This window comes from Eptatretus burgeri, chromosome 3, assembly GCF_056783735.1.
Source record: "Eptatretus burgeri isolate ZD-2024b chromosome 3, Ebu_testis_v1, whole genome shotgun sequence".
Classification (NCBI taxonomy): Eukaryota; Metazoa; Chordata; class Myxini; order Myxiniformes; family Myxinidae; genus Eptatretus; species Eptatretus burgeri.
This window is the reverse complement of record NC_140963.1, coordinates 53,079,301-53,107,103: the sequence shown is the minus strand read 5'-3', so window position 1 is coordinate 53,107,103 and position 27,803 is coordinate 53,079,301. Positions and strand designations below refer to the sequence as shown.

The window sequence follows — 27,803 nt, the reverse complement described above, 5'->3', positions numbered from 1 at the left end:
AAACTCATCCACTTCGTGGTGTCATAACTCGTCCATCACGTTTTGAAATATTATGTTATTTTATCGGTTTGGCCCCAACTCTCCAAGGTGAAGAATCACTTAAGAAAAAAAATTTAAAATTATCGTATTCGGATCTTCACCAGAATTGAACCAATTCTTCCTTCTCCAACACCCAACCCACATTCCAAGTTTCATCTGAATCCGTCCATAACTTTTTGAGATATTGTGTTCACAGAAAGACAGACAGACAAATAGACAGACAGGGGTGCAAGCATAACCTCCACCCATCTTCAGTTGGCAGAGGATACAACCAGCTAACATTGCATCATGTGGGCGTGATTGTGCATGGGGTTATGTAGGGTTAGTGTCGGCTCAGTCCAGTTCACAAATCTGTGATTCGTGGAAGTCGCATCAACAGGATCTGTGAGTTCAGCTAAAATTTGCTTTGGACAGAATGTAGAGTTAATTTAATTACTTCACCGGGTCATCTACATACTGCATATGGATAATGGCAGAATGTTTGACTCTTCCCCCTTCCCCCAAACCCATTCTCATTTATTTCTTCTACTTCCTTTCCCTTCTCTCTCCCTCTTTCACTCCTTGCCAACCCTATTTAAATATATTAATAAAATATCTCACCTTCTACCTTTCTTCCTTGTGTTATTGTTTTTTTTCTCAATTCCTCCATACCCTCTCTCCAGATCTCCCCTAAAACGTTGACCTTACATAATATCATACAAATAGTTCTTGTGGACAACAATATTTATGATACCTTCGTTGCAGTCTGATTTTCCATCTTCATTTATGAAGGAAGAAGAGTTTGCAATGTATAAAGATGATCATTAATGATATAATTTACACTTAAAGCATCAGACCTAACTTAGGATTGATGACAAAAGAAGGTGATTGAATGAAGAATGAGTGTGGAAAGCCCTTGTGATGTTTACATTGTGGTATTGGTAACAGGTTAAACATGGAGCCATTACTTCTGTGGGTGACTCTGCTCCTTTCGTCTGCTGCTGTGCCTGGCCGAGCAGACCAAGAAGTCTCTGAAAGTTGCCACAAGCCATTGCTTATGCTCAATACCTGCGACATGCCTGATAAACTGTATGTCTTAATCTTGCATGCAATTTTTATGTCCAATTTTTTTGTACACCATGGTCGAAGCTCGTGGACGAGCTCGTATTAGTACACAAAACTGATCAGGACACAGCAGGACAAAAGGAACAGTCGGGAGAGGGGGGAAACACCAACAGCAGACTTGAAAGATAAGATAGAGGCAGACTTTGACAAACAATGGGTGTGGGGAGGAATGTCGGCAGGAGAGGATTATGGGGTGGACAATGCACAGAAGGAAACTTCTCAATAGGGAAAACTGGTAATTTGGAAGAAAGAGGGATTGGGTGGGATTGTGGGTTGGTGGGGTTAACGAGGGTAGAAAAGATATGGTTTTGGATTGGAGAAAATCTGAGATGGTGGTGAATAGTGGTCTTGAAGACCTGGAGGGAAGAATGAGATTCAAGAGAATGTGGAAGTTGGCTCTACAGGTGGGAAAAATAGAAACTGATGAGTGGAGGTAAGCAGTGATCCTGGATTTAGGTAGTTTCACCAGAAGGAGGTTGATGGTGGACCGTGTGTGCCATACAGAAACCTGGGGGGAACAAAACGTGCAAAAAGCAGAGGGTGCAAGACCAGAAAAGAGAATGTAAAAGACAAAGAGACCACCAACTTGTCTGTGATGGCAAAGTGATAGGCCCATAGACTCAGCTTCACGACAGGAGATTCCATTAAGCTTGAAGGCATTGGTTTCCACAATATCAAGCTGAGCATGTGTGAGGCTGGGGAGCCAGGCCAGAGCAACACTCCATGAAGCTGCAGATGAAGGTCTTGTAGGGGGATAGATCAGGTATGCCAAGGAAGGACATTGAGCGATGGTGGATGCCCAGTCAGCGTCTTGCCTTGGAGGCCAACATTGAAATATGGTTTGAATTCTGGACTGAACTTCATGAAGAAGATTGTTAAGAAAGTAGATAGGAGGGTTTGCCAGACAGTCCTTTCAGATAATGAGAGTGTGAGATTTGTCAGGATTGAAAGACATATTCCAAGTGCATGACCATCTTGTGATTTTTTTCTTCAAGGTTTCAACAAAGGGAAGAGGCTGCAGCCTATCTGTCTGAAGGTTGCAGGATGTCACGGCAGATGGTGAAGTCATTAGTAAACAGATAAAGGGGATTTTCCATGGAGTCAGAGAGATCATTGATGAAGATTAGGAATAGGACTGGACCCACAACACTGTTTTGGGGGCACTCCAGCCTTGACAGGGAGAGTAGATGAAAGGATTCCATTGAGAGCCATGTGTTGGCTACAAGAGTAGAGGAAGTCAGTCAGCCACGTGTGGATTTAGCCTTGGATTCCATAGGCAGAGCATTTGCAGAGCAAGGCAGGATGTCAGACTGTATCAAAAGCACAATATATGTCCGGAGAGATGACCCTAATCTCATGTCTGACATTGAGGGCCTCCATCCATTGTTGGGTGAGTATAAGCAGCATGTTCAAAGTGGAGTGACCTGGTCTGAAACCAAGTTGGTGAACTGAGATTAGGTTATTGGAGGAAAGGAAGGATTTCATTTTTTTTTTTTTGTATACCTTGTCGAGGCTCGTGTGAGAGCTAACACACAACGCACATCAAGGGGGCATGAGACAAGAGGGATGGGAGTGGGACAAAACAGTGGGGAACAGACACATTAGGAGATCTGTGGAAGGGAGAGGGATGGGATGGGGAACATGGGGAATAGACGATGGACATTACAGGGACTTTCAGGAAGGAAAGCAGGTAATTTGAAGGAAGTGGGATTGGGTGGATTATCGGGGGTAGAAAAGATCGAGGATTTGGATGGGGATGATAAGAGGTGGTGGTGAACAGCTGTTTTGAAGGCCTGGAGGGAAGAATGGGAAAGAATAGAGTGAGGGAGTTTATTGCAAAGGCGGGGAACAAAAAGAGGAATGAAAGAGTGAAGGTGAGCAGTGATTCGTGATTTTGGTAGTTTTACCAGAAGGGGGTTGTTGGCGGACCTAACAGCACTCTCAATGTTAATGTGTTGTTATGTTAAAATGTTATTGTAGGTACTACCACCTGCAAAGTTGCAGCAGCTTCTGACTGCTTCTACACTACAGAACAGTACATTTTGTAAGCTACATGTCATTGTAATATCCAATTAGGACATAGCAGGCAAGGATTTAGCCTTCTCCTGAATTTCTCTTTCTAGATATTTGAGTTCCCCCCGTTTTTGCTTAGCAGAGTGTCTGAGAGCATTTGATTTTACCAGAAGACTGTGGCTAGTTTTGCCACAGCCTCGTCTGCATATTTTTCTGACAATGTGGTCAGACCTTCTATGTCAGTTTCCAACACCTTCTTTCTCTTTTTCAAACCATCCACTTCATCTTCAACCATTTTTCATTTTCTTTGGATGGCTTCTTGCCCTTTCTTTGTTTTCTCTTCTTCAAGATATTGATGGTATTTATGTCGAGAACTGGAGGCTGAGGATAGCAGTTCCTTTGTGATTTCAACTTTGAGCATTCCACCTACCAGTACAAAATAATCAATGATCTGCCTCAGTTCCACAAGCATGCCTTCACCCAGGTTGTCCTTCTCTATCTGTCTGTTGAGGGAAAAACCCCTCTCAGCAGACGCCTGACCATGGGAAACGAGCAACACTTTACGAACTAGACCCCACAACTTCTCAAACTTCTTGTTTTTACCCACACATTCATAGAGTAACATATCTACCGTGTCATCTTCAACCTTGAAGTCCTTTAACCTAGACTTCAGTTCACACCCTGCTACATCCTGCAGTAATTCTTTGTAACTCGCAACCAACATATCTACATTATCACCATCAACTCTGTTCAGAGTCACCAAATTTTCCAACAGGCATTTGAATTTGGACTTTGAGTGTTCTTGATCAGTCACCATCAACCTGGGATCCAGAGAAGCCATATTTCTGGCTAAACTATACTGAAGAGGAAACCTTTCAAAGATTTTGTTGACACATTTCCCCACAAATAGCCTACATTCTTCTTTGAACTGAAACACCTGGCGTTCACTGATGGCCTTGGTTCTCAGGAGGGACTTCAGTTCACTTTCAGCCTTGAAACCAACTTCAATCTTTTTGTTTTCTACCCTTTCCTTTTCAAGATCCAGTTTTAACAAGTCATATGCAGTAGAAGCATTTTGTAATGCAACTGGCTTAACACACCTCTCTAACAAATTTCTGACAAGTCTCTCAATATCATGAACAAGAAAGGGACCCATTGGCTTGTCTGTTTGGTGCAAGGCTAAAAATGGTTCAACTGCACTGGCTACTGACCTGAAAAAAGACAGTTTTGCAACAGATAGCTTATCATTCATTGCACCACGCAGAGTTTTGTAAGAGTTGCTGGTTGGTTTCGGCTTCTTCTTGCTTTCACATGCTTCAACAAATAACTTCAGGTGAGGCCACAAAAGAATAACTCTGCTGCAGATAGGACCATTGTCAACCCACCTGTGCTAACAAAATTTCAATGGGAAGTCTTTACACCCAGTTACATCAGTAAAATCATCGCGCCTGGCAGAGGTATCTTTAAACAGGTAGTATGGACTGGAGAGAATATCACCAAGATCCCAAGCAGTCTCACGAGCACCGGTCTGGAACGCCCCATGAATGACATGGAGGCCACAGCTCCAAATATTCATCAGGCCCATATCACACTCATCCTTAATTTCTTTCCCCAATTTGTCATAAAAAGACCAATTCACTGAAGGGCCATCCATAGATACCTGCAACAAACCACTTCTACGTAGATTAGAGGTTGATGCATTGAAGTGTTCAAATAAATCAGTTGCAGCAGCATGACCAATGAATTGTGATGTTCGGTATCTAGTGTGGACTTGGTCATGGTGCCAAAGTCTGACATGAATGTCTAATTGTTTATTTTCAGTCTTTGTGTTCATGCTTTCATCGAACAGCAAAACATGTTCACTGTCTTTATTTATGAGACTCTTTAGAAGAGAAGAAAAGTGAGGAGCAAGCACGAATTGGCAGACATATCTACATTTTGTTTCACCGCAGGCAAATGTTTCGGCAACAGGATGCCCTTGAAACATCTTTTTAAAGAAATCAGAAGTTCCCTCACACGAACGAAAGGAATAATGCGACTCGACACAATTCATTGCCCACAACACTTCTGCTATTAGAGTCTGTGTTCCACCATGTCCAGGTCTAGAAGAAGCTGGCACCCGAAAAGGATGAGCAGCAGGCTGAGGAGCAGGGGCAGTATGTGCTGGATTTGCATCTGAGGTTGGCGCAGCTCCCGTATTAAAATAATCTCCCATTCCACCCAAAGTTGAACCCACAGACCTCATAGCTGAAAAATAGAAAAGTACCAGGTATGTAGTGTTGTGGTTGACGAAATTCACAAACCACCATTCAGGTCCCTTAGGTGAGATATCTCTGTAAGTATATGTGTAGTTAGGCCCAAACCCGTTGTTTCGAGGGAATAAATGTCATTCAGTCGGGCTGCGACTCTTCAGGATAGCCGTTTTTCTTTTACTATCTTTATTTTGGACCAGCCGCCATGACTACCACCACCAACCACGTCTCAACAGCCATCACACAACAACCACAACCACAACGCCGCTTCAGAACAACAACCACCAACCACAACGCCGCTTCACAACAACAACCACCAACCACAACGCCGCTTCACAACAACAGCCACGACCTTTACCGTCACAACTCGCCACCATCGCATCACCGTCATTCCCACGCCACTTGTGGGCGCCGATGCTGGACTCGTGCGGGGCGCGCACCGAGCAGCGTGTTCAGAGACATCACAGACTTTCCGAAGAAAAACGGATCAAAAACGACTCACGCCCACTTCTGTTCCGTCCTATCGGCGAGCTGGGGCGATTTGGCCCCGCCTCCAGGGCGTTGGAGTGAGGTCGCGATATGCAAATTCATGGATCAAAAAGCATTCACGCCCACTTTTCCTCGGTCCAATGGGGAGCCAGTTGGAGGTGAAGGGTCGGAGGTAAAGGGTCAAAGGTGGGGGAGCGAGGCCACGGGGGATATAAACGGCCGCGCTCGCCAAACAGTTCAGTTGGCAGTTGTGAGTTTGGAGGGGAGAAGTCAAGAGTGAAGAGTTGGGACGAGCCAAGAGAGGAGACGGAGAGGGCGATTAGACGGAGCTGTGGAGAGGTGGCGGCGGCGAAGGCGGACGAGGGGGTGCTCGCGTCGGTGCCGGGAGCTGCAGAGGGAGAGGCCAGCAACGCGACCGAGGTCAAGGAGGAGACGCTCGTCGCGGGACCCGAGACAGGGTGATATCCGCCATCCCCCGAGCATCAACAACCCCTTCCTGTTTCCCCCCGCGCTGAGATAGTGCGACAAGGGGGCCCCTTTCCCATCGCCTACCAGACACTGTCCGCGAGGCCCGCGGAGTTGAGGCGCCGCTGCCGCTCTGCGTCTCATCATCAGACGGGTAGGCCCGACACGGTCTCGGCCCCAGGCCCGCCTACCCCCCTCATCCTTGAGGGTGGTTCTTTTCTTTTGCTTTGGGAATATGTGTTGTCGGCGCCGTCTGTGAAGTAAAATTGTATAAGTGTTGCCATGTGCTCGGTAGTCGGATAGCTCTGCATTGTGTTTCTCTTTTATATTTGCTTTTTGTGTAATATTGTGTTTCTTCTCCTTTTACATGTGCTTTTGGTGTAATTGTATATGTGTGCTTCCCGTTCATCGCGAAATAAATGTGAGTTATGTTGAACTGTTTTCCCGCTTCGCTTCGTCTTTTCTTTCATTGAATCTCCATCTTGCTTCACGTAAAGGGTTGGTCGTGGGCTAAAACGCCCGATAATTAATCGAACCGTCGAGGCCGACGAATAACACCGCTCGGTTATCCCGATAGTACGGAATGGGTCGCTTAAAGTGGCCCGTGTCCGAAGTCGATCTGCGGCGAGGTGCGATCGCCCGGTCTACCCTCCGTGTGGATACTTAGGTAGGTCGAATTTGGCGAGCAACCCTATCCCACGCGGGGGCCGATTGGCACGATCGTGGTGAGACCGAAAGGTCCACCCGTGATTAGTTCCCGGCGTTAGTCCGAGAGGGTCACGACTGGATTGTCCATCCGGTGGGCGACGTGCCGCGATTCGGGTCACGTGGCCGTCCGCACGCCGGCGGGCGCGAATCCGCAACACTGGTGTCAGGTCGTGCGATATAAACTCATCGCCCTCCTCGCGGCACTGGTATCGGAGAACGGGAAAACGGGCTCTCCTGTCTCCAGCTAAATTCACGGGAATCGGTCCAGGGGTGAGAGGAGCGACCCCCGATTCCCTCCAAATTACGAGCGAGCTAAATTAACCCTTTAAGAGAAGCAAGATGGCGTCTCAAGGCGAGCGGGAGCCGGGGGTATTAGAAATGGATGTAGAATGTGTAGAATCCATGGCTCAGGATGAAATCCCCGTGCAGGAAATGTTGGTTGTACAGGAAAACGAACTCGCCCAACTGAACCCAGAGCCCGAAATGGGTGCGGCAGCGGCCGCGGTGTGTGACACCTCCCCTCCCCCTCTCCACCAAAACCCTTCCCCAACCCCTGCCGAAACGGCTCACCCAAGCGCACCCGACATGGCCCAGCTATTCACCATGCTGGCAAAAATGAATGCGGAAATGACAGCGAAGATGAGTGCGAACATGAACAAGCAAATGGACGAAGTGAAAACGAGGATGGATGCGAATACACAACAAATAAATGCGGATATGAAAAACGAAATGAAAGGCATGAACGAAAAGATGGATACAAATACAAATGAAATGAAAAACGAAATGAAAGGAATGAACAAGCAAATGAGGGAAGAAATGAAAGAGCTGCGGGGTGAGACACAGAACATGGGCCGATGCCTGCAGGCGGGCATGAAGGCCGTTAGCAGGGAGCTTAAAATGGCGACTCCACGTCTGGGAACGAACGAGCTGGGAGGGGGTGCAACGGCTGACAGGCCCGCGGTGGAGGCGGGTGAAAAAATAATTCGGGGGGCGTGTTGGGCGAGGGTCGTGACGATGACCGAAAGGGAAAAATTAAATGGGGAGACCAAAACGTGCGAGACGAGACACGAGGTGACGACAAAGGAAATAAATATAGTAGAGACAAGGGAGGTAAAGGGTGAAGAGGTGACTGAGTTGGCAGAGACACGGGAGATGGGAACGACAGAGGGAAGACTGCAGGATGAAGACGGGGTAAGTGACGCACACACACACACGGAGGTAGTGGAGGATAATGGGGGTGAGCTCGCGGAGCGTGTAGGGACCCAGTGCGAGCAGCTGGATGGCCTCCTCCAGGAACGAGGGGAGGGAGTATGCCCCCTTGAGGCGAGTCACGACCAGGTGAGTTCGGTCGTGCTTTGCGAGGTTGAGGGGAGGAGTGCTGCGAACGGGTGCACGGAGAGCTTGGGGGGTATAGAGGCCCCGGAGACCCTTGTGGGGACACGAATCCCCAGTGTGGTTGTCCCTGTGTGTGTGGTGCAAGGCGTGAGTGCGTCCCCGTGTGTGGAAGCGACCCCGTGTGTGAGTGGTGTGGTGGCGATGGTGCCAGAGTACGTGCTTCCCAGCACGCCGTGTGTGGATGAGGCACCGTGTGTGGAAGAGGCCGTGTGTGTGGATGAAACGGCCAGTATGGATGAGGCACCGCGGTTGAGTTCCCCCGCGTGTGTGAGTGAGGGACGGTGTGTGGATGAAACACCGCGGTTGAGTGCCCCGCGTGTTTGAGTGAGGCACGGTGTATGAGTGAGGCACGAGTGAGTGGAAGGCCGCGAGTGAATGGAGCACCACGTGTGAGTGGTATGGTTTATGCAAGGGAGACCGTGTGTGTGAGAGAGCGGTATGTGAGGGAGATGTCGGTTGGCATGCGGGAGCACGCAGCCGCGTCTCCCGGTGTGAATGTAATGGAATGGAGTGTGAGCGTCGAAACACGCAGGTGTGCGTGTGTTGAATGGCGACGACGACGGCGACAGAGGAAAGAAAGCCGAGTAGCGGCTGTAGTTGTTTCGGGGACCGTGCCGGGTTCACCCAGCAGTGAGCACGAGGTCCGTGCTGTGCAATGCACGAGGCCCCCACGTGCTCGCTTGCGAGAGTGAAGTCCCGGTCCGGAAACGCACGCGGTGGATTTGCCGATCCCGCGGACGGACAAAGTTTAGGCAGGATTACGGATTTGGACCGGACGGGTTCTTCACGCGGGCGTGTGTGTTAAGCTCCAACGGGCAAAGCACATGTGTTCGCGTGGGGAACCCCTCGAGACGTGGGGCTTGTTTTTTTTTATGCGCACGGTGACGTCATGGCTGCACGTGGGGTGGGAATCCGGCAGGAGGGGTATCCCTGCCGGATGGTACAGTCCAAGGAGGGACGAGGAACACGTGCAGCTGCATGACGTCACGGGCAGGTGAAAAGTGCGCGAGCTGTGAGTTGCCGCGCTGGTGCTGCGCATGTAAAAAAAAAAAAAAAAAAAAAAAAAAAAAAAAGCAAGCCTCACTTTCGGGTGCACAGGATTCCTGGGCAAGGGGTGGAAGACCCCCTTGACCCTGGGCACAGGATGGAAACGAGTTAGGGGGAAGGGTTAGCTTAGTTAGACCGGCTCCATGGGGCAGGGGTAAGTCCTCATGGGGCCCGTGGAATGGATTAGTTAGAGGGATTTAGATGAGCTTTAGGTGGGGAAATAAAAGTTATTTTCGAGATTTGGAGACAGTGACAGACTTGTGGATGTGTAGCGGGGACGTAGCTGAGCGACGTAGTGTTAAAAGGAACGTGCTGTAGTTTAAGGGACGACGTGGGAGCACGAGTTAGTTAGGGGAGGTAGTTAGAAGGATGGCAGAGTTCAGTGGTGAGTGTGTCGAAGAGTTGGTGAGTGAAGTGGAAGCATGTGCTTGGTGAGTGAGTGAGGCCAGCGGGTCTGTGTGAATGGAGCGAATGGGGAATGCATGGTGCGATGAGTGATTGGGGGGAGGAGTGACTCCCGCCCAAGGGACCCCGGGGTCAGTATAAAGTGAGTTAGGGGGTTAGTCAAATTGAAAAATGGAAGTCGTTTTGTTGTTGGTGGGAAAGTAGGCTCGATACCCATTTGGAGGGGTGCAGGAGCCCTGTTGACAGGCTGGGAGCGTGGCTGCGAAAGGTGAGTATCGCTGAGTGGGTACCCCGGGCACCAGGCTGGTCGGCCGTGGTAGGCCAAGGGCCCATGGGGGGCCGGGATAGCGTAGTGGGCACGGGTGCGCCTGCTTGGTGCGGGGGCCCGGGGCGCCATTAGCCACGTGGGCAGTGTTGTGGGCACGGGTGACCCTCGGAAAGGGGCCTGGGAAGCCAGCCTGCCACGTGTGCGTTTCAGGGGAGGTGCCATGGGGGGCACTCCCCGGTGTTAGGAAGCTGGTAGGCTCGGAGGCAGTGTAGTGCCCGGGGGTGCCATAGCGGGAGATTCGGCAGAGGGTCGTGCCTACCAAAGGGAGCCACGTGTCCCAGCCATGAGACCGTGTGAGGGCACGGAGAGAAAATTGGGGGGCGAGGCCCGAAATTGTGAGGACACCAACACAGGCGACGGGAATCTGGGTTGTTAGAACCAATAGTATAAGCGAGAGGCGCTTGTTGGAAGCCCCGGGGTAGTTTAACAGTTAAATGGATAGGGTAGATTAGGAAGTGTACCCCTCCGCACCATCCATCCCCTCGCTCTCGTTGTGGGCCGCTGGACCCACTTTGGTTATAGATCGCTGAAGTCTGGGGAGGCCATTCTGAGGCTTCGTTGGGCCTCGACAAAGGACGCCAGCTCTCCCTTATTCCCCTCCGGGAAGGGAACGTAGGGGTTGGGAGTAGGCTAGGTGACAGGATAGGTTCGCCGAACAAGGACGATAAAGGGGGTTAGGGGACGATTTATAGTGGGGAAGTAAAAAAATAAGTTGGGGCTAAATTGGGGTTTGACAAATTAAGGGAGTGGGTATGTACAGTGACAGGCAAAGGCGATAGGTGGGAGGGAGACAGGTAGGTAGGTCCGAGCCCGCCTTCCGAGTGGCCAGCACCACCGCACTCCCTCCACCAACCTCCACTGAACGACAAAGGCTGGCCAGCTTCATCTGCCGGCTGCGTTGCTGCAAGGCAAAGGCCGGCCCACTTCATCGGCAGCTGTTGTTTTGCTGCAAGGCCTGTGCCGGCTGGATCGTCTGCAGCTGCTGTGCTGCAAGGCCTGTGCCGGCTGGATCGTCTGCAGCTGCTGTGCTGCAAGGCCTGTGCCGGCTGGATCGTCTGCAGCTGCTGTGCTGCAAGGCCTGTGCCGGCCGGATCATCTGCAGCTGTTTTCTTCAAGGCCTGTGCCGGCCAGTTCATCTGCCGGTTGTGTTTGCCTGCAGCGGCCTTCTTCTGCGAGCTGTGTATGCCTGCAACCTTTGACATGCCATGCCCACTGCCCCTGTTCACCAGCCCTGTTCAATTTTTGCTTTTCCCCCCTGTTCATTGCCATGTGCGCCAGGATCAGAAAGCAACAGTTTGCAAGCTGCAAGAACTGCCCTGTTGGCAGCTACAACACGGGGCTGCAGTGGCGGCCCGTGCACCGTGTTTGCGTCCATCCATTCATCCATCCATTCATTGTGTTCATTGCGTGTGCCACTTGAGCTGGCACGGAGACTACGTTTGTGCAGCCCATGCACCGTTGTGGTTCACTGTGTTCAGTTCAAACCATTCATCCATCCATTCGTTGTGTTCATTGCGTGTGCCACTTGAGCTGGCACGGAGACTACGTTCGTGCAGCCCATGCACCGTTGTGGTTCACTGCGTTCAGTTCAAAAGGGAAAGCCTTGGACTGCGTGTGAGCAGCCGGCCACGTTCCCTGTCACCTGCATTGTTTGAGCCAGAGACTGCATGTGAGCAGCCTGGCTCCCTGCTAACTGCTTTCTTTTTGCAGAGTTCATTGATCCTGGGCCATGGTTTAGTGTAAAATTTGTAAGTTAAGGTAAGATGTACTGTAAATATGAGTGCGCCCCGGCATGTCTGTCCTAGCGCCGGCAATTTTATTTAAGTCGTCTGTGTGAGTGAGTTTGTTTAGGTAGTTACTCAGCCCTCAGGTTATTTATTTTGGGGACACGAATACCATGAATGTCGCACTCAGGGATCCGTAGGTAAAATGTACTAGGGGAAAACTACACATGATGGCACACGAAAATTTGACGACTCGGGACGAGTCTGTAAAAAGGGGAGGGGTAGTGTTGTGGTTGACGAAATTCACAAACCACCATTCAGGTCCCTTAGGTGAGATATCTCTGTAAGTATATGTGTAGTTAGGCCCAAACCCGTTGTTTCGAGGGAATAAATGTCATTCAGTCGGGCTGCGACTCTTCAGGATAGCCGTTTTTCTTTTACTATCTTTATTTTGGACCAGCCGCCATTACTACCACCACCAACCATGTCTCAACAGCCATCACACAACAACCACAACGCCGCTTCACAACAACAACCACCAACCACAACGCCGCTTCACAACAACAGCCACGACCTTTACCGTCACAACTCGCCACCATCGCATCACCGTCATTCCCACGCCACTTGTGGGCGCCGATGCTGGACTCGTGCGGGGCGCGCACCGAGCAGCGTGTTCAGAGACATCACAGACTTTCCGAAGAAAAACGGATCAAAAACGACTCACGCCCACTTCTGTTCCGTCCTATCGGCGAGCTGGGGCGATTTGGCCCCGCCTCCAGGGCGTTGGAGTGAGGTCGCGATATGCAAATTCATGGATCAAAAAGCATTCACGCCCACTTTTCCTCGGTCCAATGGGGAGCCAGTTGGAGGTGAAGGGTCGGAGGTAAAGGGTCAAAGGTGGGGGAGCGAGGCCACGGGGGATATAAACGGCCGCGCTCGCCATACAGTTCAGTTGGCAGTTGTGAGTTCGGAGGGGAGAAGTCAAGAGTGAAGAGTTGGGACGAGCCAAGAGAGGAGACGGAGAGGGCGATTAGACGGAGCTGTGGAGAGGTGGCGGCGGTGAAGGCGGACGAGGGGGTGCTCGCGTCAGTGCCGGGAGCTGCAGAGGGAGAGGCCAGCAACGCGACCGAGGTCAAGGAGGAGACGCTCGTCGCGGGACCCGAGACATGGTGATATCCGCCATCCCCCGAGCATCAACAACCCCCTCCTGTTTCCCCCCGCGCTGAGATAGTGCGACAAGGGGGCCCCTTTCCCACCCCCTACCAGACACTGTCCGCGAGGCCCGCGGAGTTGAGGCGCTGCCGCCGCTCTGCGTCTCATCATCAGACGGGTAGGCCCGACACGGTCTCGGCCCCAGGCCCGCCTACCCCCCTCATCCTTGAGAGTGGTTCTTTTCTTTTGCTTTGGGAATATGTGTTGTCGGCGCCGTCTGTGAAGTAAAATTGTATAAGTGTTGCCGTGTGCTCGGTAGTCGGATAGCTCTGCATTGTGTTTCTCTTTTATATTTGCTTTTTGTGTAATATTGTGTTTCTTCTCCTTTTACATGTGCTTTTGGTGTAATTGTATATGTGTGCTTCCCGTTCATCGCGAAATAAATGTGAGTTATGTTGAACTGTTTTCCCGCTTCGCTTCGTCTTTTCTTTCATTGAATCTCCATCTTGCTTCACGTAAAGGGTTGGTCGTGGGCTAAAACGCCCGATAATTAATCGAACCGTCGAGGCCGACGAATAACACCGCTCGGTTATCCCGATAGTACGGAACGGGTCGCTTAAAGTGGCCCGTGTCCGAAGTCGACCTGCGGCGAGGTGCGATCGCCCGGTCTACCCTCCGTGTGGGTACTTAGGTAGGTCGAATTTGGCGAGCAACCCTATCCCACGCGGGGGCCGATTGGCACGATCGTGGTGAGACCGAAAGGTCCACCCGTGACTAGTTCCCGGCGTTAGTCCGAGAGGGTCACGACTGGATTGTCCGTCCGGTGGGCGACGTGCCGCGATTCGAGTCACGTGGCCGTCCGCACGCCGGCGGGCGCGAATCCGCAACAGTATTTACATTGTAATCAATACATACCAGATACCATGCATACTGCGAGACAATTCGGTCAATCACTCAATACCCAAAAGATCGTTGATCATATATCAGAATACACAAACACAGTTTCACTCACCTTGTAGATGTTTTTGTCCTTTACCATGGACGGTGACGGCAGAAACTCCCAAGCTTTTCACAGATAAGAGAAAGATTTGCGGCACGCAAGACAACGAGCAGAAGATCGACATCCGGAATCTTTCTCCAACCATCCTTTGAACTCCGGTTTATCAAGCCAGGTCGCTTGGAAATAGCATTGTCCAGGCATCCTTTGATGTATTGTGCATGTAAATTTGGGTCAACAAATTCTATAAATGCCGATGATAATGGATACAATAGGCTTATTGTTCAGCTCTTTTATCGTGATGACGGCGATCACAATGGCGGTCGAAGTTTGCCGAGATGATCCGAATGCAGACACGTGACCACTTTGGCAGCCACGCAAAAACAAAGCCACGTGCTCTGGCATAAGGGCGGGCGGGAATGAAATGCCACCATGCCGCTTAACCGGTAAACAGTTTTTTTCACGTTACTAAGTTCACGTTACTATTCACGAAAAGTTCACGTTATTATTTAAAGATTATTCCATTTATCGTATTGTAATTTCGTGAATACATTATTTATTTCGTAAATACACGATATATCATAAATACGTAAAGACATTATGACGCGTTTCACTATTGGCTTCATCAAGGCACGTGATGAAATATCGGAAGTTGTTGCTGTTTTTAATTATTTTTTTATTATTATTATTTTTTTTAGCCGACAAAACCTTTAGGACGCTGCTCGTGGATTTTCCTGAAATTTAAGGACATTTAAGTCCTTAAATTGTACAACTCAGAAATGTTGGACTTTTATGGGTTTTAAGGACCCGTACGAACCGTGCTATATGGTGCTCTGCGAATTTCCACAGCCGTAACAATATGTAAGCCATCATTCGTTATCGATGTGCCTAGTTTGAACAACATCGGTAAATGCATGTCTGAGAAATGGTTGAGGACATGTTCAACATCGGGTTATTTTTGCAACTAAAATGGCCGCCCGTCAGCCATCTTTGATCGCATCGTGAAACAAAATGATGTGCGTATGTACACTATAATTTCTTGTCTTTGTGCAAAGTACGAATAAATTTGGTTCATACATGTCTGAGATATGGTTGGAGACGCACACATTCCCCTCTAGACAAAAGGAGGCTCCATAAATGGGTGAAAAGAGGAACAAAAAGTGGAGGTGTACAGTAATCCAGGATTATAGGAGTTTAACTGGGGGTAATGGGATGGAGGGGGCGGGGGGGGGTAACTGGAAGAACGCCTGAATCTTAGATGAACTGGAAAGGATTGGAGAGGTAAGAGAGCAGAAGGAGCTAAACAACAAGGCCACCGACTGGTCTGATGTCAGCAACAGTCCTTTTGCTTCAGCCTCATCATGTGAGATTGCAATAATATTGTTGAGAGTTTTACATTCCATAGAATCCAGGAAAAACAGATATGATGCTGAGGTGGCAGCTATCATGAAAATAAGTAATCCATTGAGCTCTCTATAAAAGCCTTATAAGCGGTGAGTGGTTCTGCTTTAACAAAGGAAGACTTGGAACAATGGAGGATGCCCAGATGTAATACACACAAAGTTTAAGAACAGTTTAACAAATCTCTGTTTCAGCCCCCATTTCTTTCAAAATACCCAAAAGAATACCCATCAATACTTTTGGTTTTGTATCACCACTTCCTTTGCTCATCAATTATTTCATCCTTCTCAACTCATTCCTCATTTTATCAGTATACTTCTTAATTCCTGCAGTTGTGCTATTTCTCCTTCCAATGTTATTGTCTTTTTATCAGTAATGAAGCATGGTTGTGTTTTTATTTTGGTTTCAATGGAGGTTTATCACTCATTTGCATGTTTACTTTTCAAAAACCCAATAGGAACGATCTCGAATGGTCAGGACTTTTATCAAAACCAGGACCACCAGGACCACCAGGACCACCAGGACCACCAGGACCATCTGGACTACCTGGAGCAGTTGGAGCACCAGGTACAATTATTTCTGGGAGCTGGAGATGTCTCGATTTCTTCTTGAGTTAAGAGTTCTCAGCAAGAGATAAGCTCTCAGGTTCTGCTTCTTGCCGAGCACAGACAAGTTGGGGACCTTGCTGTCATCTGCCTCTCACGATCTTGCTCCACTTGCACATTTATTTTCAGCCTCCCATCATTCCACTTTGCAAGCGGCTAGTGTTCTATGAAAAACACTTACCCTGTTACCTATCTCCCTCCACACTCCTCCATCTAATATTATTGCTCAGCTCAATAACCCATTTTTTCTCCATCTTTGAAACAGACCTTCTCGTCTCTAGTCTCTGAGTCTTTCTCTCCAGTCCTTCAAGACTGAGGAACATCAACACCTCAAAGTCTCTTCCTACCCCTGAGCTTTTCGTTACACTCCCTGACCTACCACCTTTTTCCCCTTGCTACCTCTTTTCCACATTGTTGTTATCTCTACCACCTCAGGTGGACGGAGGTTATGTTTTCACCCCGTCCGTCTGTCTGTGAGCAGGATATCTCAAAAAGCAAGGACAGATTTGAACAAAATTTGGTGGACAGGTTGGGTGTGTGACAACGACGAATTGATTAGATTTTGGTGAAGATCCAGATCCAGATATTAGAATTACTAAGTACTTCTTCACTATTGAGAGATGCGGTCAAAAACGATAAATAGCACGATATTCTCCTAAGGTTATGGATGTATTTGGAGGAAACTTGGTGGACAGGTTGAGTGTATGACGAGGATGAATTGATTCGATTTTGCTGAAGATCCGAATGCAGATCCATGTCGGTATCCGAGAATTAAAAAAAAAATTTAAGTTATTCTTCACCCTTCAGAGATGGGCCAAAACGATACATAGCATGATATTTCAAAAGGTTTGGGGCTGTTTATAATAAAACGAGGTGGATGAGTTGTTTCCGTGACAAGAACAAGCCAATTCGATTTTGGTTCAGGTCCGGATTCAGATCCGACCGACCAGTGGGATACAAAATGTAAACTGTTAAGCCTGGTGGAAGTATTCACTCCACTGAGTCACATTATAGTTTGTCTTTGTGTTCTTGTTTGCTTGTCCTTTTTCACTTCTTTTTGCTTCTTGGCAAGATGATTTATATAGATGGGGGAATCATGCCGTCAGTCACGCAACGGATGTTAATTGACCGAGCGAACCAACATTGCGTGCCGCACCCTATCGTTCATCAGAGACCCATTAACTGCTTGGGCTAATTACCCCCAGGAGTGCTATCTCAGATCAAAACCAGAGCAGGATAAGTCAAAACACAATGCTAAATCTTTCATGCATTTATTACATGCAAGTATGGCAGAAATTGGTAGGAGAAATGGAGTTTGGGATTCAAGCAAATATGGCAGAAATTATCTGCCACACGGCAGATCCACCATCGGATGCCTTAAATCAATCACTTAGCACTCTAAAACAAAGGCACCAGACATTTGAAGAAATTAGACAGTGGGGGAGGAGGGAGGAGAAGTGGTACTGGTGAGAAAGAAGTAGCAAGGGGTCATCTATGTGCCCCGACACACCTTCCACAACCCGGCTGGATTGTACCCACCCATTGGTTCGGTGGTTATAGCTCGCCTTCTGCACGCTCTCTCCCAGGATTCTCCCTCCGCTCACGCCACGGTCATCTGAAGTGCCTGATTATCTTTGGCTGAACGTGATGCACTGCACAGCTCAAAAATAACAGCCGGTGATGCGTGGTGAGGCAGACTTGGTGTGGTGTGAAAAAGTCGCAAATAATACGAAAAGAGAGAGACGAAAAGTCAACAAAGTGTAAAGAACATTGGAAAGTGAAGAAGTGCAAAGTCCAGAAAGAAAGTCGGTGTCGGAGTCAGAAAGTAAAGTCAGAAAGGAAAGTCAGAAAGAGGGTTAAAAAACATCTGAAGCGAGGTCAGAACAGTAAGCAACCAAGTGAAGTCGAAGTGTATAATCTCTTATAATCTATATGTCTCTTTCCATTCCTGCATCTCTCCCCTTATTTCTTCCCCCACCATTCATACTGCGGCTTCAAGACTCCTGTTGGTGCAGGAATCGTAAGGGCGGTCAGAACCACCCCCACCCCATTAGTGATTGTCTGGGTCTCGTCCCACTACCCAGCAATGGAGTATTGGTGCTCACGTGTCACTTTCGATGGATTGCTTCCTCTTGGAGGAGGTTGACTTTGAGGTTCCTCCTCAACCTCTCCTTCAAGCCAAATGTGCCACATTTTCTGCTAAAGTGAAGGATGTGGTGATGGTGTTACCTGTGTGCATGAGTGTGTTGCCAGCGGAAAATGGTTCGAGTCCAGAATATAGGAAGGAAAAGACCATGGACTTAAGCTCGCTCACATTCGTAACGCATCTCGATCCACATGCATGTGATATATCTTAACTGCAATTCAGGATTTTAAGGAATAACTCACTTTAATATAATTATGTGAATGCACTTTGTCCTTCCCAGGGAAGGGGGAAAGGGGGGGGCTCACAGTCAACCTTCACAAAATTCTGAAGCTGGAACTTTATGAAGGCCCTGAGTTGATAATGAAATGCAGCACTTCACTTTAAAATGACATCGATTCATTAACTTAGTCACTTTCAGTCTCACTGTGATTTACAAAGGAGAAAAACTCCTGAATTTTCCATAGTCGTAATTATTTTTTAACATTGTTGCAGGAATCACTGGACCAGTGGGTCCAATGGGTGAAAAGAGTCCAATAGGTCCAAGGGGTATGCCAGGCTTGCCTGGTATAAAAGGTGAACAAGGCAAAATGGGTTTACCTGGTCCAGTAGGATCAATTGGATTGCCTGGACAGAACATAGGAACTGCACTGGATTGTGTGAACGTGAGTTCACAGAGAACAAGTGTGGAATGTCCCAAAAGTGAGTACTGTTTTTTACTTTTAAAATCAAAGTACATTTGTATCACAAAAATCAGAACTATAAAGATCCTGAACCATGTTATACAAACAAACTTCCATCCAGTGATTCAAGGTGGATGCCGCCACCACCACGTGCAGAGCAGAATTAGCAAGTGGCGATTATTTTCTTAACTCACACATACATTGTCCATCTATGCTCCCTATACCGATCCCTTTCATCACTTTAATCTGTCCTTTTGCTGTCCCCAAAGCTTCAATATCTGTATGAAAGAAAATGCAATAAATGTACTTGATGAATGGTGAAAGAGCCAAGAAAGTGTGTGGACAAGGAAATAAGGAAATACAAAAGAGGAAAGTCAGATGAAGATGTCATTGAGTATATCACTCTTCTTCTTTTTCTTCTGCAATGGACACAATTATTCCGACGTTCTCGTGGGATTGGTCGGGGAAACTTGCCCCACCCAAGTCTATCACGACCCGGCCGGGTGTACTTTTCCCAGCGGTGATTTAGGGACATGTTGGACATTGAAAAGTCATGGAGTTATTGGCCTCATGGTGGTTACCTTTTACCTGTGGGCTGGAGACAGCACTGCCTGACCACATTTCCAAAAATACACCTTATAGTGGTGACCTTTGGTGGCCTCAAAACGGGCTTCAAGGCCGATGTGTGATCGCTCAAAACCTTGTCCAGATTCTCTAGTTACAACAAGCAAAATGTATGGGCTCCAGGTGCTCCGGTTCGGCCATAAAATAATAATGTATAAACACACAAACACTTGAAAATATTTTCAAGATTTCAATATTGTCAATGCACAACTTGTGCCAAAACCCCGACGTTGTTTTTTCCCCCATGCAGTGTTGGGTACCCCACCCAAGCTGGATCACCCGATAAACATCGGGTTAATTAGATTTTAGTAAACCATCACGAAGATTGATGTTTAAAGATGTACCCGAGAATGCACCACAAAGATGTACCTGAGATGGACCAAATGGCCTCATTTCTTTTTGGGGGGGAAGGGGTGAATTTTTTGCCAATGTCCTGAACCTGGGTACCGCCCAGCACATTTGCAAAATTTGGTGGAGATTGGCACAGCCGTTTTTTTTCTTCTATGATTTCAGACATACACAAACATACACACACACAAAGATATCCTTGTGGTGATCGGGGTTTCGTAGTGGGGGGGCGGGGTGGTAGCTTAAAACCTTGTCCGGATTTTGAAATACGGTACCTACATCCAAAATTTTGGGTCTCTAGGTGCTACTGTTCAGCCATGAAAGAATTACGTACAAACGCACATCCAAACACACAGACACTTGAAAATATATATAATTATGTTGCTGTGATTATGGAAAAGCCCAGGGAGTTAGATCCAACACATAAAAGAATCCTGGAGTTTAGATATTTCCAAAGTGATTGTTTAGTTGAGTTAGCCACCCCTTGTATCAGGGGAAAGGCAGATGTGTTGTGATTATACGTAGAACCTTCCCCATTGATCTCTTCCTCATTTCCAAACCTTCATTTTCCAACTTGGTATTCAAGTCTCATTCTCAAATCCTTAGTTTCCGACACCCAGACTCAAACCTCTGTTTTCTTGCTTCATTTTCAAACACATATCCTCAAACCATGCCACATCTTACCTGTCTAATTTCCCTGGATAAATATGGTGCATGTGTATTAAGGCCAGTTGTATAAGGGGTTTCTTTGGGTGTTAGGGGTAAGGTTAGGTCAGGTCGGGTATGGGAGCATGCCCCGGAGCAGCGCGTCACTGCGTCCACTTTACACCGATACTCCATGGGCCACCTTCTGGCCATCCCCCAGGCAGATGCCTGGCCCATCCCCATCTCCTTGAGATGCCGATCAACCTGCTGCAACCACGCGGCACGTGGTCTGCGCTTGACCTCCTCCACTCACGAGACTCCCTCACTGAGAGAATCTGGTGGGCAGGATCAGCATCAGCAAAATGAGCCACACGTGTCACACTCTCAGTGTCAGGATTGCTGGTCTTACTTTCTGTGTCACTCAAACGAGAGCTACCGGGCGAGCTTCAATCTCTCTTTCTTGCAAACAATCACCATATATTTTTCTTACTCACTCATTTTCCCTGCTCACTTTACATTCTCTCTTTTATTTTTCTTTCCTTTCATTTCCCTCAGACAGCCTGCAATGAAATATAAATTACGATTAAGTCCGAAAAGTTAATGGCCCCAAGATCCCGGCATTATGGGGTGCGAAGAATCTCCGGTGATCTGCCTATCTCTGCTGCCAACGAGAGGGGGGGGGGCTCGGGCAGTAGTAGTATCGGTCCCTCCCAAGACCCTTGCCTTTTGAACCAGCGTGACTTTTTCAATTCATTTAACCAACATCCGTGATCTTTCTTCAAATCTTTCCTTTGTTGAACATCATCAAGCAAGCTCCTCTCCTCATAACTTGCTTCTCTCAGAGACCCAATCATTACATGTTGTTCATGTTAATTCTTACAACATTTCGAACTACAACCTTCACTCACGATTCCACCTGCTGTATGCCTTGTAGACCTCAAATCTCCAAACTTTGATGTCATCTGGCTTAAGATTTGTCTCCCGACCATCACTATCTTTCTCTGTTTCACTTTATGCTCTCCAAATTCTCCAAGCTTTCTAACTTTCTTTGACTATCTTAACTCTTGACATGAGGCCGTGACATCCGAACACCATCAAGCAGAATTTCTCCATTTCGGAGACCTCAATGTACACCACAGGTAGTGGCTGAAATCTTCCCACACGGATGTTGGAGGAGTTGAAGCTCTTACATTTTCCATTCTTAATGATTTGGAACAAATGATCACCCACCCTACCCATGTCCCAGATCGTCATGACCACACTACTAATACTTTGGATTTATCCTTCACTTCCAATCCGTTGCATTGCAATGACACAATTTTACCTCCAATTGGTTCTTCTGACCACAATCTTGTGAGCATCACTTTACTTACCACCACTTCTTCTCCTCCGACTGCTCCGCCGAAACACCAGTATTGGCATTTTAGTAATGCTGCCTGGACTGGTTTACGAAACTTCTTCTGTGACTTTCCCTGGAAAAACTACTGCCTCTCCTCGGGCGATGCATCTATCTCTGCTGAAAGTATAGCTGAAGTTATCGCTGCAGGAATGGAGGCTTATATCCCATTCTCTTTCAATTCCGTCTCTCCGACCAATTCTTGGTTCAATAATTCCTGCTCTGTGGCCATTTATGCAAGGGATGCCGCATATCGGACATGGAAAACTCTTCTTCCTCCGACTCGCATTCAGCTTTCATTCACAGCTTTGTGAACTTGATACAGTTAGGGTTAGATCATTCATTCACAGCTTTGTGGCAGCAGCCATCTGGAGGTCAGCTTAATTTTGAAGGGATAAGGAATATTTATGACCGAAAGGTTGATAAGAGTTTTCAGAGGGAGTGAGATGATCCAACGATATGTTTTTTTTATCATCGTCAAGACAGAATGACGTTAAGACTGTACCCCTTTGGGTGCTAGGATGGATCACACATGGCTCCTTGGCCCGGAGGTCAGAAAGTCAGCCCGCATTGAAAGGGCTAGGGAAAGATTTATAATCTGAAGCTGACAAAAGTGTAAAAAAAACATATCTGTATATCTCCTTAAGCAAACATTCCATTGAAGCGTGAATGATACTGTTGTGGGTTTCCGCCGCGTTCAGCGTGCGGACGGCCGCTTCAGCCCAATCGCATTTGCACGCCCACCGAAGGCGACAATCCAGTCGTGACTTTCCGGACCAACCCCGAAATCCAGCCACGGATGCCTTAACGCATCATAAACTAGTCAATTATTCTGTCCACGCGCTACAGGGTCAATCGCCGAATTGTCGATATACCTAACTATTCGCGCAGACAGAAATACCGAGTGTTTATACCTCGACGGGACCTGTACGAAAACGAGCCGAAGCGTGCTCGTTCCGTGTGCGAAGCCGAGCGGTTTTAATTCGCCAAATCCCGTCGGACCAGATTATCACGTTTGTCGGCCTCAATAGCGAGTTAACATCCCGAGCGCACCGTGGCGGTCAATGGCAGAAAAGTGATGCAACGAGCAGGTGAACATTCAAACAATGGGGCATTTAATTTCAGTAGGCATGCAGTCAATGAATGGGGGGATGCGGACGAGACACGAGCAAAGCCTACAGCCGATGCCTATTCAATCATGTACACAATCATGTACACAATCATGCACTTAATCTGTTCTACTTAGGAAGACAAGGCACCACAGACTTTCATCCAAAACCAAAGAAAAGAATAGGGCTCACGAGCCTGTATTTCAAACTCGGAGGCCTGGTTGACTGAGGGGCTCCAAGAGGCCGGGCAGGTTACCTGGCCGCCCATGGTGGCGACTCGATGGTCTTTGGATCGGCGACCCTTGGTGTCTCCGTTCGGTCTGGTGCGTCGCGAATGTGCCAGTCGCTTGGGCGGCTTGACGAGCAGCTTCAACGGCTGCTTGGTCGGCCTCGGTGGCCAGGCTTCGTCGCGGCCCCTTTCTGGTGAGCCTAGCCGGCGACGCTTCAGAGGAGCGAACGGGTCTCTTGCTCTTTCAGAGTTGATTTCCTCTAGACCCTGTTCACTCCTCAGCGTCGCCCGACCGTATCAGGGCTGTCTGCCCGGACCCACACGCTCCGCTGCCAGCCCCGACTCCCGACTTCTGATCTCCACCGGAGAACGACCCGTGAGCAACGACGAACAACCACGAACCACTTCTCCGACACTCTTGTGACACGACACCGACTCTCTCTGAACCTGCTTGAGTTCCGCCCTTATATCGGCCAGGAGCGAGCCATCCCTTGATCTTTCAACCTGAGGCCAGGCTCTGCCCACTGTTCGCACCCGACCTTTCACCCCTGGTGAGCCTCTCGGGAAACCCCAAGTTTGACGTCACCCGTGGGTTTCGGGGAAGTCGCTCTGTGATCCGGTTATGCAAATTAGGTTCACACCACGGCGCACAATGGCGGCTTTGAACAGTGGTGGTGGTGGGGAGCGTTGCTCATCGATGGTGAGGAGTTTTGGTATGATGTTTCGAAATTAAAGACAGAGAAAGAACTAGAACGGGCACTCATAGAGCGCATACCTTCGCCGCCACTACTTTTTTTGTTCTTGGTATGAGTGTGGGGAACTGGTTTCATATGAATGGTCTTATGACACAAACCACATATCTATAATGTCATGACCCCCCCACCCCGACTTTCAGGGGCTACGGACTAAACAACAATCAACTCACGTCGTTTTGGCGAGTCTTCACTCGCAAGCTCGGTGAATACAACGTTTCAACAAGAGAAGGTAATCTCGTTTGATGCTGGTTTCATGCAAATCGAATAAGAATTGACTGAGTTATGCCGAAAACCGCATATTTTTCAAGGGCGTGACCCCCCCCCCCCCAACATTTTACCCCAACCGGCGACATGTGTTATGACGTCATTGTGTCACAAGATTGGGCATTAAATTCTGAACATTTTGGTGCTGGGTTCATGTAAAGCGGACAAGAATTGACCGCGTTATGACAAAAACCGCATATTTTTCAAGGTCGTGACCCCCCTGACCTTTGACCCCTAACCGGTAACAAGAGTATGGGCGTCATTGTGTCATATTGCATATCACAAGATGAGGCATTGAATTCTGAACATTTTGGCGTTAGTTGCATGCAAATTGAATAAAAATTGACCGTGTTATCGTAAAAAGACGATTTTGACCTTTTCGTGACCTTGACCTTGACCTTTGACCCGAACGATCCCAAAATCTAATCGAATGCTTCCTGGCTAAATAACCAAGCATCCCACCAAATTTCATGCAATTCGGTTTAATACTTTTTGAGTTATATGAATCACAAGATTACAAATAAATAAATAAATAAATAAATAAATACACGCCGACCAAAACATAACCTTTCGCAGAATGCGAAGGTAATAACGGCCAACTCAAAGATGCACAGCCCGGCGCACGAATAATTCCCTTTACACATTGGTGGAGGAATCTAACCTAAAACACGTATTTATCGAAATAACTGATCTCTGGGGAACCTGAATGGTGTTCTGTGAATTTCCACCACCGTAACAATACCTCTCACGGCTAACCAGACTTTTGAATGCCAATATAATTATTTATATATGAGAATCCCTTAATAAGCAGAATAAAATAAAATAATAGGTGATTCTACGATAATGAATAATGATAAAGATTATTTGAAAGGTCAATCTGTTTTGGGGAACTAGTTGCACCTTCACTGGGCAGATTTATCATCTTTCAATTCAGAAAAAGAGATATAAAGTTATTTAAAATGCAAATATTTGTTATTAAAATAGATAATGTCCAAGCACATAGAATTGTAATAATCATTTCTTATTTGAGTACATTTTCCATTAAAGGTTACAACAATACATTTCCTTTTCAATCAAGTTTAACTATAATTGGCAACATTTTACTATGATTATTATTATTATTTCTAGGACATGCCCGTACGTGCGTGGCCGTACGTGAAAAAAAAAGAAAAAAAACGTTCAAACCCAAGCCAGAAACAACAACCACACTGGCCGTTCCTTCGCACGTGCGTGCCCGTACGTGCGTGGCCCTACGTGCGTGGCCATACGTGCAAACCAAAAAAATGAAAAACTTTAAAACCGCGAGCCAGAAACAAACACACAGGCCGTTCCTTCGCTCTCGTAAACGACGACTGGATTGGGGCATTGTGTTTATCCATTAATACGCAAAAGAAATCGAGAAATTATTAGAATACATTAAGTCATCACCATCCGGAAGTGGTGCGTGCCCGTACGGAATGTTCACATCATTCCACGAATTATCGCTTGCATTGAAGTAACAACTGCTGTGATACTGACAGACACAGAGTTAATTAAAATCCAAATTAAAATCAAGTTTACCTCCCTGTCTTTGCTTGCCATGACATTCGCTGCCATTGACCATTGCCACTCCTACGCCACGGTAACTAAGGCACCGATCCCCATCGTAACCGGCATGGCACATGACGTCATCGTCGGCCGGCTGCGCACCGGCCTACGCAGCAGCGTGTCCTGTGATTGGTAACTAAATGGCGCATCGGCCACGCCTACGCAGCAACGTGTCCTGTCATTGGTTGGTAAATAAATGGACATAACTTGGGAACCACAAGTCCGATTAATATCAAACCTTGAAAACGCACATACTCAGGTCCTCAGCAATATAGCTGGCAAGTTTCAATTAGATCGGACCAGTGGTTGTCGAGAAACAGCGGTCACAGACAGAGACATACACACACACACAGACACAGACACGCACAGATTGCTGGAATGAGAGATAGATTATTATTGTTGTCACCCTCAAACCCATGATGCTAATTTTGGAGAAATTTGCATTGACAAACCCATGGATCGATTCAAAATTATGAGAATTGGGCTGAGTATGAATTATATTGGTTGCCTGAGCCAATTTTTTTTTTGAATAATAAATGTCCCCTCTGAGCTGACGAGCCTGGGTTCAAATCTCGGCCCAGCTATAAACTGTCACCCTGGTGCAAGTGGGTTGGGTGATGCATCAATGCAAGTGTCATCCCTCGGCTGGAAGTTAATCTTGATGTTCTGTCTGCCAGCATGAGTTGGTGGATCCCACGGTGACCTTCGCCAAGAGTCCATGAATTATCGCTCGAAGCCTGACCATCCATCCATCCATTGGAACCATACTCTGTACAGAGCGTCCATGCTGCTGAAGCAGTCTCCTGGGCTATTGGGCACAATCCTGAACAGGTTGTCACTGTGACTCAGGATATTTGAATGGCTCAATCATCCCAGCAAGCTGGTACTCATTTGGCCAAGCAAGCTGGATGACAGGCTGAATCAACCCCACCTGATATGAATTAAACTCCCAGCAGGATTTGAACTCATGACCCGAGGATCCCAAGCCCATCACCTTAACCATTAAGCCAACACCAGGCATAACAGAAGCCTGACCAAATTACAAATTCCTGCCAACTTCAGTGGAATGTCAGACCTGGGCAGCAGTTCATGAAAGCCTTGGACCAAAAAACGTTCTTCAGTCGATCACACAAGATGGCAATAATGGGGGCAATTAAAGAATCATCATTCTGGTGCAGTGCCATCAGGGTAAGCTATATAATCGGGTGTGCTGTCCAGAAGAATAAAAATTGTGGCTCTCTCCTCTGCTCTCGGTTATGGAAGTGAAAAATCTTGAAATTTTTTGCAAACAGTGGGCTACCTCATTGGAGTTATCTGCATAATTCACACGACCTCTGGAAGATGAGGTGTTGTGATCTCAATATGAAACATGCACGTTTGGTCGATTGTTCTTTAACCTTCTTTATGAACTTGTGGTGCATCACAAATTATTGAATTGGAATGAAGCCAAATATTGCTTTCGCTCGTCTTTGCAAGAGCTATCACTGATAAAAATGTCTGTGTTGTTTGTTTATATATCGACCTGAACAGGCTATACCGCCACCTCCTGTGCCTGTGGTATGGGGTGTGGCTCATGGGACATTCAGAACGATAACAAGTGCCACTGTCAGTGCTATGGCATCGACTGGACAAGCGCTCGCTGCTGCAAGCTCGTCTAAGTGAAGGGGGTAGCACCTTCTGTTACCATCATACACACTCATAACACAAGAACCATCATCACCAACATCGGACAAACTCACAGCATCATCAGCAACCATCATAAACATGGTCACATGACTGACTACACCAGAACATTTAAATGGTCATGATGTTGTTTTTTTTTGTTTTCTTTGATTTGGTTTGATTGCATTCTGTGCATTTGCAACACTCAATAAATGAATTATCTTGATCTGAAAA

The 27,803-nt window shown here is 47.5% G+C and overlaps 1 protein-coding gene and 1 long non-coding RNA gene across 2 annotated transcripts in view; one reads left to right on the top strand and one right to left on the bottom strand.

Annotated features, from left to right (window-relative positions):
• The window catches only part of LOC147029888 (uncharacterized), a 28,448-nt gene extending 14,192 nt beyond the window's left edge, over nt 1-14,256 (bottom strand). Inside the window, exon 1 of the long non-coding RNA XR_015056119.1 lies at nt 14,134-14,256. This is a non-coding gene — a long non-coding RNA (uncharacterized LOC147029888). The remainder of the gene's footprint in view (nt 1-14,133) is intronic.
• On the top strand, nt 272-27,803 carry LOC147029887 (uncharacterized). The gene is made up of 5 exons (XM_085873366.1): nt 272-423; nt 967-1,107; nt 15,977-16,086; nt 18,763-18,969; nt 27,438-27,803. Exons 2-5 carry the CDS (start codon nt 974-976, stop codon nt 27,563-27,565), a joined length of 579 nt encoding a protein of 192 aa, XP_085729492.1. The 5' UTR covers nt 272-423; nt 967-973; the 3' UTR covers nt 27,566-27,803.

Coding starts and splice junctions, on each gene's coding strand:
- LOC147029887 (XM_085873366.1), top strand. CDS start 974: ATGGAGCCATTACTTCTGTGGGTGACTCTGCTCCTTTCGTCTGCTGCT. Junction 16,087..18,762: donor TGGAGCAGTTGGAGCACCAG/GTACAATTATTT, acceptor ACATTGTTGCAG/GAATCACTGGACCAGTGGGT. Junction 18,970..27,437: donor AAGTGTGGAATGTCCCAAAA/GTGAGTACTGTT, acceptor CGACCTGAACAG/GCTATACCGCCACCTCCTGT.